This window comes from Gymnoscopelus braueri, assembly GCF_963280865.1.
Source record: "Gymnoscopelus braueri genome assembly, chromosome: 5".
Lineage (NCBI taxonomy): Eukaryota > Metazoa > Chordata > Actinopteri > Myctophiformes > Myctophidae > Gymnoscopelus > Gymnoscopelus braueri.
In genome coordinates this window covers 33,225,564-33,238,058 of record NC_137606.1, presented here as the reverse complement: position 1 = coordinate 33,238,058, position 12,495 = coordinate 33,225,564, and the positions used below count along the sequence as shown (strand labels likewise).

At 41.8% G+C, this 12,495-nt stretch overlaps 1 protein-coding gene across 1 annotated transcript; it reads left to right on the top strand.

Annotated features, from left to right (window-relative positions):
* Positions 1–228: 228 nt before the first annotated feature.
* Positions 229–8,480, top strand: LOC308084859 (aldehyde dehydrogenase, dimeric NADP-preferring-like; the record flags this gene model as incomplete). The annotated part of the gene is made up of 9 exons (XM_080427808.1): positions 229–384; positions 670–901; positions 1,553–1,638; positions 2,506–2,714; positions 3,787–3,904; positions 4,452–4,593; positions 6,377–6,543; positions 7,086–7,185; positions 7,576–8,480. The coding sequence occupies 9 exons, from the start codon at positions 229–231 to the stop codon at positions 7,893–7,895; spliced, it is 1,530 nt and encodes a 509-aa protein (XP_080283934.1). The 3' UTR covers positions 7,896–8,480.
* Between the last annotated feature and the right edge of the window lie 4,015 nt (positions 8,481–12,495).

The window sequence follows — 12,495 nt, the reverse complement described above, 5'->3', positions numbered from 1 at the left end:
TTTTTATACATTTCATACATTTGAAAACTTGTGAAATGGGACATTCTGCATAATGAGTACTTTCTACTTTTGGTACTTTAAGTACATTTTTATACCAATACTTTTGTACTTTTACTCAAGTACATTTTGAACTCCGGACTTTTATTTCTACATTGCAGTATTGATACTTTTACTTTAAGTGAAACATGTGACTACCTTTTCCACCACTGGCTGTAGACAGAGGCTCACATGGAGAGTCAGGCTGTTAACCGGGCGAGGGAAGCCTTCCTGAGTGGCAGGACAAGACCTCTGGAGTTCAGGCTGCAACAGCTCCAAGGCCTGCAGAGGATGCTTAAAGACAGACAGACTGAGATCGCCACGGCGCTCAAGCAAGACATCAACAGGGTGAGTTCTATTATACATTGCCACCTGTAGGAGACAGGTGCATTTGTTATGGGGAGACACGTGCATTGCATTACACTGGTATGAGAAGATGTTGATGTCAATAAAGCAATATGCATGTCTAACAGAGTGGTTCACAACCAAAGTCAATGACTAGAACCCACAACTGAATATCAGCCCATTTAGTTTGGTCAGAGATGAAGTAATACTGTCATCAGTGTTTTAACTCCATATTCCTAAAGCATTTTCACACCAATTTGTGTCACCAAGTTGTATTTCCTCCCTCAGAGCCAGTATGACACACCTCTCTTGGAGCTAAACGGCTTGGAGGCAGAAATTGAGCTGGCTATATCTAAACTGGCGCAGTGGGCTGCCCCTCGGCCCGTGGAGAAGAACCTCCTCACCATAAAAGACGAAATATACATCCAGCCAGAGCCCCTGGGAATAGTGCTCATCATCGGGGCATGGAACTACCCCTGGGCTCTCACTCTGGCACCTCTCATTGGAGCCATCGCTGCTGGTAACCAGGCTTTTCTCTCTGTTTTTGATTGATTGAATACTTTATTAGTCAAAAATGTAAATAGCACGAGGTACCGTCAGACATAAGGCTAACACAAAAATGTCCTGGGGACTTGTTACCATTGTGGTCCTATGTATTCAATTCATCAGAATAGCATACAAAACATTATATGTACAAAGGATAAAAAGGGGTAAAAAAGTGTCTCTATACCCTCCCTCCAGGCCTGAGTATTAAGTATTCAGTCAAGGATTTGAATGAACGGAAAAGTATTGATAGAAAAAAACTAATTATTTATTCTTTCCGCTTGTTTAACCACACTAGATTAACAATGGAGAACTGACTATTGTTTTGCAACGCTGGCCTTCAGAATATGGGGAAAGCCGTCGCCTAGACTGAACCTGCTCTGAGCTGGCAGCAATAATACAGTCGTGTTAACCCAGAGACCTCCATATTATTGTCCTATCATCACTTGTGATGTCATCCCATTCATAGGTTCTCATTCTGTGTGTGTGTGTGTGTGTGTGTGTGTGTGTGTGTGTGTGTGTGTGTGTGTGTGTGTGTGTGTGTGTGTGTGTGTGTGTGTGTGTGTGTGTGTGTGTGTGTGTGTGTGTGTGTGTGTGTGTGTGTGTGTGTGTGTGTGTGTGTGTGCAGGCAATGCAGCTGTGGTGAAGCCGTCCGAGCTGAGTGAGTACTCGTCACTCCTCCTCCGAGGTCTGCTGCCTCGCTATGTGGACCAGGTCAGTAGCCAGCACGCTCTGCTATTGTTGTGAGAGTAGCGTTATTGTGGAATGTGAGTGCAAAGTAGGACTATTGTTTTGCCCTCACTGTTCTCCATAGTCTACTTGAATCACTACACCAACACAGTTCTTCACAGCATACTTGGTATGGTTTTTAACTAAATGGTGCCATATACAGTGTCATAAGAAATGTAATTCGGCAATGGCCAGGTTAGCACTTGACACATTTCTTTGAAGAGTTCTGGTTAAAAGCAGAAGATGTGGATATGTGGAATGCTGATTGAACAGCGAGGGACTTAACTTCTAGGGCAGATGCAGCCAGGCGCAAGGTTTATTACCGAGGTCTATCCAGAGGGAGAAAAGTTATCCATAATCACATACCCATAGACTTTAGTCACAAAGAAACAAGAAATGTATATTTGACCAATGTTTGATCAATGACAACTTACAGGTAAGGCACACTTGGCTGGTCCTCGTTAAATAGGAAACTGTTACATTTACTTTTTAATCAATAAATGTAGCATCCTGGCAGAATGGTTTCACAGATAATAACCAAACTTGACACCTGGCCTAACCCTAACCTAACTGTGATGAGAAGACAGAACTAACATGTGAAAACCTAACACAAAGAAAAATTGTAATCAAGCATGACATTTAGGCACCAAAACTGATACATTATTTTACAACAGTAACAAAATATTGATGGAGCTATAATCTATATCATATTCAAGCAAAATTACCTGCATCTCTTGATAAAATAACTCATTATGCAGAATACACTAAATGGCTCTACAGTCGTTTTCATTATTGAATCTCATCGGAAGTCTGAATTGGTGTCAGTGATTTGTTGATGATCTGGTTTTTCAGGAGCTCTACCCAGTGGTGACAGGTGGAGTGTCAGAGACCCAGGATCTGTTGAAGCAGCGCTTTGACCACATATTCTACACTGGGAACCCCACAGTGGGTAGACTGGTGATGGAGGCTGCCGCCCACCACCTCACCCCTGTCACTCTGGAGCTGGGAGGAAAGAGTCCCTGCTACATAGATAAGAACTGTGACCTCAGAGTCGCCTGCCGGTAATCTGCCAGTAGTAATAGTGATATACACTACTATTTAACATAGAGGAGTATGTATGTAATTTACCACTAATAATAGCGATATACAGTACTGTTTAACATAGAGGAGTATGGTAATCTATCATTAATAATAGTGATATACTGTGCTTTTTAACATAGAGGACTATGTATGTAATCTATCTACCACTAATGATACTGATACTGTATAGCTGTATACTGTACCGTTTAACATTGAGGAGTATGTACGGTAATCTACCACTAATTAATAGTGATATAACGTGCTAATTAATAAGTAAGGGATCATTTGCTTCACCATGAAGGGGTTTATTTTATTTTATAATGGAGACCGCTGTCTCGCTGTGCATGATCAGAGTCATTAGAATCTATCATTATAACTGCACTCATAGTAAAGAAGAAGCAGAACAGCAGTCTATTATTCAGAAATAACAGTTTTCAGAATGCCTTAATTGAATTTTTTGTTCAACAAAGCCGTGTAATAATGTTAGGCTATTTCTGCCAGACAACTCACATGAAACAGTAAGATTTATTGAGAATGAATGGCAGTATACTGTATTCAGACTAAATTATTATTATAAATTATAGTTGATTTTGGTGTCTAGGTAGGCTCAAAACTTTCACTGCAAGCATGCACCTTAAAGCTGGAGAGCAGGGAATGAATGATAGTAAAGGGGAAATCTAAAATCTGTGCCTATACAGGTGGATACCGAGGTAGAGGGGTGATGTAATGCAGTAGTAGTACGCAGCAGCAATGTTGCAGAACTCGTGCATTTTACTGATTAAATAGACCACCTTATAACAAAGGCGGACCGAGTATCACATGTTTAGCAGTGCAACTCTAGTTGACTGCCTGAAGTAGATAAATGTAATATTATATCATATTTCCAGTTGGATTTCACTGCTTACCTTTATAGTTTAAGTATTGAAGCACACTCAACCATGCGTGTGTATTCTCATAACAGCTGTATATGTGATTTACTGACATATCCTCCAAAGAGATCATTGCCATTTTGTCAGATGGACACGAGTTGACACAGCCTTAGTTTGTCCACAGGCGTATCACATGGGGAAAGTTTGTCAACTGTGGTCAGACATGCATCGCCCCCGACTACATCTTGTGTGAATCCAGCATCCAGGGCCGAGTGGTGGAGGCCATTCGACAAACCCTCCTGGTAAAATACCAGCCTCATGGATATTTATTATTATGTATTTTATCATTTTAACCACATGTGTAATCACAGTGTGAATTTGGCATCCCTATTTTGGGCACGTCATTATAAGCAATAATTGTTGAAAGTGTTGAATATGTAGGAATTTTCAAGAAATGTTCAAGAGTTGACACCTTGAATGAATGATAAAATAGAGCTTAGGTGGGTAATGGACACTTAATTCAGCAACTAGCTGCTCCTCTCTACACACATGCTCTCATCTCTGATCAAACCTGTTCTCAGTTCTGCCATACCTACATTAATTTACCATGATATGTATGGCCTTGCTGGAGCGTGGAGCAGTCCTAGATTATTCAATTATCTACCTATCTGGAGCGAGTTTAGGCTTTCATCCCAGCCCAACTCTACACCAGCTGATTTCTCTAATTGGTTCCATCCACTATGGGTGTTAATTAGTGTCACATGTTGTCACATTTCAGTTCATTATTTAAAAACACACCTCTACAGTCTAACTCAAAACTTCAACAGACATTCTTTTGTTCAAATGTAGGAATTCTACAGCGCAGACCCCAAATGTTCACCAGACTACGGCCGAATCATCAACCAGCGCCACTTCAACCGTCTGATGAATCTGATGGAGGGTTACACAGCTGTGGTGGGAGGGCAGAGCGATTCCTCACAGCGCTACATCGGTAGGATGTGTTTTCACACTAGGGTCTCGGATCCAGACCCGGGTCCACTTGCCAGATGTTGTGATTGTGTGAAAACTGCGCGTACCGTACTCGCAACGGAACAGTGAATCCTGAGATTTACCGTTCCGTTCCTGAGTACGGTACGCAGTGTTCACAATAATCAAACTAATCACAGTGTGAATTTGCCCTTATTCACACCAGCATTGGTGTACCCAGCACTGTTGTGAAGCAGTTTGTTAATGTTTAATGATGAAACTATGAGGCGACTTCTGCCCGTGGGAAGCATTTCCCACACAGAATTGTCATTCAAGGCACAAGGAATCTTTTCCCAATCTTTTCCCACATTGCAGGAAAAGCTTTACCGTGTAAGGGCGCGCTCTCACCGCACTTTTATTTTACCTCTGGGGCAGAATCTGCCAATACATTGTCAATGTAAATGCGTGGATTCACGCAAGAGCAGATTTTTCCGCTTGTCGCGCAGACCTTGCGTTTATCTGCTCTTCGCGACTTGTCCATTGGAAGCATAAAACTGCTGGAGGCAGGAGCTGATTTTCTCCCTCTGTCCAATCGGGTGAGTCGAAGGCGGACCGTCCCAAGACTCAGGAAGCACCATGGTGCTCAAGGTAGAAGGCGGTGTGGGCTACGGGGACGGTCTTGAATGTGAGTGACAGGTGCGACACTACCATTTTTTAGAATCCGCCGGCTGCAAAAAACTGTGGCCGCGCACAACCTGCGTTTAACAGCGGCCAGCCAACTTTTGGTGCTCTCGACACGCCTCTCGACACGCCTTCGACTCACCCGATTGGACAGAGGGGGAAAATCAGCTCCTGCCTCCAGCAGTTTTCTGCTTCAAATAGACAAGTCGTGTAGAGCAGATAAACGCAAGGTCTGCGCGACAAGTTGGAAAAATGCGTGAATCCACGCATTTACATTGACAATACATTGGCAGATTCTACCCCAGAGGTAAAATAAAAGTGCGGTGAGAGCGCGCCCTAAACACGATAAAGCTTTTCCGGAAGTGGGGAAAAGCTTAAAAAAACATAAATACCTTCATTAATAATTCCGTCAACAGCGTCAGCAGCCAGAACAGGTCATTTATCATTACAGTTTACAGTTACAGTTTACAGTTTAGGCATTTAGCAGCCGCTCTTAATCCAGAGCGACTTAAAGTAAGCAAGGACACAAGATAATACATCATAATACATCAATAATACATCGAATGCATAAAAATAGTAATCTAATAATAAAGTAATGGATAAGTAAACCATTAATCTAATAATATGTCCCGGATGTTTTAGCGAAGGTTCTGACAGCTTCCCTGTGTTAGCTGATCTGAGAGAGCGGGAGGGGTTGTAGGGTTGGATCAGGCTTTGAAGATACGGGGGTGCCATACCTTTGGTTACTTTGTAGGCCAACGTCAATGTTTTGTACTCTGTGTGGGCAGTAACTGGGAGCCAATGGAGGGAGCGGAGAAGGGGGGGTGACATGTGAACATTTTGGCTAGTTGAAGACCAAGTGTGCTGCAGCTGAAAAAAAGCTCAGAACATGCAGAGAGAGAAAATAAATGAGAGAAAATTATCAGAGTGGATTATTAAGACACTGTAAGGACCTTAACAAATACAATATGTTTGTAAAATAGCATAAAAAGTCCACTTTAAGCTAACATATGAAATTCAGTTCAGTTTGGTCAAAGGACTGTGTCATACTGAACATAACGATAGCACGGTATAAGCACTTCCTGTCTGTAGTGTTGACCTTGTCTCTCCACCCCGTCCATCCCCAGCCCCCACCGTGCTGAAGGACGTGCCCCCCCACGCCAGGATGATGCAGGAGGAGATCTTCGGACCTCTGTTGCCTATAGTGACGGTCAGTGACATGGACGATGCCATTCGCTTCATTAACGAGAGAGAGAAGCCGCTTGCCCTCTACATCTTCTGCTCTGACAAGAAGGTGAGAGAACATTTACCACCGACGGTCCACAAAGGGATAAATATTCAGGAGATAGAGAGCAGGCAATGCAATCCTTTCTGGGCTGATATGGGGCCGAGGCGCTTTTATCTTGTTGAAGACATAAATCTCACAAACGTCACATTTCTAAGCTAATCCCAGGTCAGCAGGAGCATGTGTGGCTACTGCACTGCTATTTGTAAACAGTCCAAAAGTTGAGACTGGTGGTATTTCAAGACATATTTTCAAGACAGGGTTGGCCATAGCTCAGTAGATAGGCCTATGTGTCGAAGTGTCCCTGAGCAACAGTTCTCCCCATGCTCTCCAAGCAATACAAGTAATTTCATCTCCCCTGGAGACCAGAAAATACCCCCTTTCACGTTGAAAATAAATAAATAAATGCAATTATACCACATTTTATGGTCATAATATGCCAAAGATAAGCGTCCGCTAGAGTATCAGGTTTTGGCATTTGTGTGAAATTCTCCTTCACTCATGCAGATATTTCTCCCATTTCACTCCATCTTTCTCCTCATCTTTCAAAGGCAGTGAAGAAAATGTTGGATGAAACAACCAGTGGAGGAGTGACGGTCAATGACGTCATGATGCACTACACTATGAGCTCTCTTCCATTCGGTGGTGTCGGTACGTCTACTTTAAACGTCCTTTTCAAATGCACTTCCTGGTGTTACAGTGAAACATTGATGGATTTTTGGTATCCATATCTGTATCCTTTTAGCGTGTATCCTGTTACCGACTACGGTAACAATTTAATTTCCCCTATGTCATCAGTGCAATGTTTTACTTATTATTAGCAAGTGGATCCTATGGTCTTCCTCACGCAGTGTTTTAAGTAAAGGATCCCATGTGTAACCCTGCAGGAATTAATTCAGTCTTCATGTTACCTTCATTTAGTTAAGATGATATTATACACTGATGAAGACATCTTTCTTTTGCACAACAAATGGTCCTATTCTGAGAGCAGCAGACACAGTGGTCGAAGCTCAGTAACATGAACTCTGTTGACCACTGCAGGTCAGAGTGGCATGGGTCGGTACCACGGTAAGTTCTCCTTCGACCAGCTCAGCCACCATAGGGCGTGTCTCGTCAGGTCCCTGGGCATGGAGAGCGTCAACCTGGCACGGTACCCGCCTCAGGACCGCCAGCGAGCACGCAGGGCCCGGATGGCCCTGAAGTCGCCCATGATCGACTTCTCCAAAAAGACCTTCGTCTGGGCCGTGACCGTCTCTGTCATTGCGTTTGGCCTCTTCATCGCCCTACTGGTGATTCTGTTAATCGCAGCTGGGCTCAACTGCACCTGTTGGTACTGGCGAGGGTTTTACACCTATTGGTAACACTTTGTATTAAGGTCCTTGTAATAAGCATTAATTTTTAGGTAATAAGTAGTTTTTTATTTTTATTTTATCTCATGAACGGCATCTTAGTGCCTTAAACACATGTAGCCGTGGTATGATCATGATATACCATGGTGTCGCGTGTATTTATGCTTTCATAACATGGTTGCCAGCATTAGCAACAACATTCACTGATCAATTTTAACTTCACTTTCTATTAATGTCAGTGGTTGCTAACCAAAACTGACTGCTAAGACAAGGAACAAAATGAAATAGGAGTAACAGAGGTAAAATACAATTGAGATAAAGACAATAAGGAAAATAAAAGATAAAATATAGAACATAGATATAGCATAAAAAGTTAAACAATAAACTATGAAAGAAAACAATAAAACAAAAGGAGTAAAAATAGATAAAATAAGGCTTTCTTATGAAAGTAAGTTTTAAGAAGAGATTTAAAAGATGTTAATGTCTTATAGCCTTAGATTCTCTGGAAAGAGTTCCACAGCTGAGAACGCAGCTGACAGCAAAAGCTTGATTTTGAGCTGTGATTTCGGAACACAAATGCGACCGCTGGCCAAGGACCGCAGGCTGTGTTCTGGCTTGTATGGAACTAACATATAACTTAGAGCCCAGCCATGTACTTAGGGTTCTAAACTTGATCAGTAAAATATTAAAATTAATTCTAAAATATACAGGCAACAAAGTGCGGAGAGGCCAGGATGGGAGTGATCAATTAGAATTGGTTAACTGCCTGGCTGCTGCATTTTGAATTAGCTGGACATATGAAAAGAATTACAATTAGTCTAACCATCTCAAAGTCAGGACTGTATTATAGAAACATTCTTAAACTGGAGGAAACATTGAATTGACCTTAGACGCATGGCCTTTGAAACAGAGCTCTGATTCAAAAAGAAAAAACGCTCATTACACTGGATAATGCTGGTCATGCCCTGAAGGGCCAAATAATACGTACTAAAAAATATGCTGCAGTACCATACATGATTACGTGACATTGCCTGAGAGACATTCAAAGGACAATTGGCCTGCCCAAAACAAGCAGGAAGAAAAGCATTAGTTGCTGTCTTACATTCTTTATTGTTAGAACTTTGGACCCACCAATAAACGTTAATGCTACTATCACCACATTTGACCATAAACTGAGAAACCCACTATCTCCTTATCTGTGGGAAAACATCAGATGTTTTAATAAGACACTCTGTTTGTTTAAAATGTATAGGTTATTGAGATATAAGGATATAAACACATTTTTATTACAGTTGGTCACAGGTGAAGGTCATGGTAAATAGTTTAGGACAGTTCAGGACAATAGGACAGTGAGAGGGGTGGTTTAACAAAAACAAAATAATAACACTGATTAACAGCTGATCTTAAAGGAACACTTCACCCTAATTACTCAACCTTGAAGCCTTGAATTCATGGAACAAGGAATGCGGCTGGGTGTAGGCCTACTCGTTTGGTTCAGCACAAGCTCAGTTCACATGCACGAGCTCGCCCAGGCTCGCCCAGGCGTGCTCCTCGCATGTGTTGGAGTTATATTTATTTTTTATATAGCTTTGCTATTGTTAATCTCTTCTTCCTATTTTCTTCAATTCATCAAGTATTCTCTTCGTTTTTGGATTCTTCATTTACTGTGAAGGTCATTTTGGTGGTGGAGGTAATGATAAAACAACGTCAGTATAGTATGATGAGGTTAGCATAAAGTTCAAGTATTCAGTGCAGTTACCATGGACACCAAATAACAACCCTAACTACGTTCACACTAGCGGCGACAAAGCAATAAGTTATGTTCACGTGACATCGCGACGCACTGCAAAAGAAAGTTGAGCTGGCTTCAACATTTTTCAGCGCTACAATGGCGCAGTGACGCGTCAATCAATCATAATGTTTTTGTTTGACTATTTCCACTCCCCTTCTCTTTCCCCACAATTCTTGCTCTAGCTGTTCCGTAAAAGGAAGAAATTCCTGCCATTAATGCATGTTCCCTGTGATATTTAACCCTATCCTTTTCATTTACGCAGTGTGACTCGAGCAACAAACGCTTCAACGTGGCAGAAATGTAGCTGGCCACGCTTGGTTGTTTTGCACATATTGTCATCGCTAGTGTGAATGCAGCTAAGACCACATACTGGGCTGTTGTCAGTTTTGTTTTTCCTGTCTATTGTTCTATTATTGTTAAAAACAACCTCACTGCTGTAGGCTATTTGCAATGCTTCTGTGCTATTTTCAGTGCTGACACCTACTGGTGAACTTTTACAAAGTTTTAAATGATTTAACACAGGGACCCCGCTGGGAAGAAAATCACCTAACTGATGGCTTTTGTTGTTGTTTTTCACTTTTATACTAAATTATGATCTAAATATTGTTAAATGTAACAGCACTGATGGTCATTTTTGTTTACTAATGCTACACCGTTCTGTACTCTTATAGTCGGTCTTAAGACTATGTGTGGAACATCATTTCTATGAAAATAAACAGACAAGTCAGGAAAGAGTAAAACGAAGGGAAAAGCATGTGTCAGCATTGTGTTTGTGTAATCTCTGCATGGTGGTCCTTGCTCTAGAATCATGTCTTTGTGTACCATTGTGTGTTCACCCTGTTCTGTCAGAGTTACAGTGTAGATGCATAACTATCACTGACAGAATTCATGCAGTTTTTAACTGTTGGTGTCTAGTGTGTGTGTGTGTGTGTGTGTGTGTGTGTGTGTGTGTGTGTGTGTGTGTGCGTGTGCGTGTGCGTGTGTGTGTGTGTGTGTGTGTGTGTGTGTGTGTGTGTGTGTGTGTGTGTGCAGCAGTGCTTCTCAGCAACTTTCACACTGGGACCCGCATTATTTAGTGACCATGATTTTTTTTTTGAAGTTTCAGCCTAGCCTAAACAAGGCTAGAGTCTTAAAGCCCAGCTAACAGTCCCTAGATGCTGCTCCACCTACAAATTGGCAGACCAATTAAATGGTGCGAGAGGAAAGGCCATGAGGTCACCGAAATCAGTAGGGTTCATCTCCTGATGAAGCCATCCAGTCAGTAGTTTTTGAGATATGTTGGTGTTCTCACACTAACATTTCGTTGCTTGTACCTGTATTGACTGAGTGACAAATAAGCACTGCAGTCCAAACTGGGCTGTTCTGAGTGAGAATTCAAAGTAGCCTAATAATTTATCAAATACAACCACATCTCATAAAGTAATGTATGCAACAGACTTGGCATAATAGAGTTACAGTTACAGTGCAAAGCCTGTCTGTTGGCCAGATGGCAGCATTGAGCTGGGAATAGATCTGAGAACATTCAGCTCTTCACAATGACTTGCAAATGCACTAAACGCTGCTCTTATAACGCTGTATATACATATAACTACACTTTGTCCTAAATGTGGTAAAATGTCTAGAGTGCAGATGTGTAAATAAACTCTTTCTGCATGGATTCCAGACAAGCTGGACTGATGACCTACTCTGTGTTTATTCCTCTGCAGTATACTAATTTCAGTTAAGTATTATACGTGGTAGAATCACTGAGTAATAAAACATCCTCTCTGCCAACAAGTGTTGCCGATAATGAACGGTGATCTAGTATAGATCAGTGATAATGACCCCATCCCCTCAGGTACGATGATGACAGGGAGATTGTTCGTGGCCGGCACATGAACATACAGCATGGAATACAAGAGTCCTCCATCAATTCCACACTGAGACAACACAGTCTAACTGAGTTCAATGTTTCAAATGAAACACCTCAGGGACACTTCAACGCATAGACTGGGGGCCGGGGATGTGATCTGGGCGGCTGATAACCAGACGGCCTCCCTGAGCTGAATCCCTGAACAGGCATGTGAGGCCCAGGGGCCCAAAAGTCAGGGAGGACCTCTAGATAATTAGGACCCACTGTTTTAGAGCCCGAACTTTATTTTCAGAAGCTGAACTAAAAGTACCCTGCATACCTGTAGGTACACTTTTTCAACTTCAACTTTTCAATTATACTTTTTGAACTGCAAACAATTGTGTCTGTGCAATTATTGTGTGTGTATGTTACGGTGTGGAATTGAATAGGGTGTGTAGGGAAGATTGTGTTTCTAACTAAAGACTTCTATGCGCAGCCTTATGTAGTGGATAGGACTGAGCATTATTTTGTCAGGTGAAACGCCAGGCTGGTACCCCGGATAATTTTTCATACGGTCAAACCGTTACAAGGCAAAGTAGGCAAGTACATGGGCCAGAGCAATAAGATACCACAAGGGATCATTCAAGTGGATCAGAAGGGCCCCATGCAATTATTTTGTCTAGGGTCCCAACAGTCTCAACAATCGTCTCTGCTCACAAAAGACTAAATATGTATTTATGCTGTCCTTACTGGTTGCACAGGGCCCCTGGTCTTTCTGTATAGGCTACTGTAGAACAATTGGTTGTTGATGGCACATGGCAGGTCACTACGGTAAGATTTACATAAAAGACTTGGGTCTTTTATGTCAGTGTGTGTGTATCGTGTACTTCCATAAGCCTATTACAATGCTTTTCCTTTAAAATATATATATAAATATCATGAATGGATAAGTAAAAGCTATACAAACTTTTTTTTTTTTTTCATTTTCA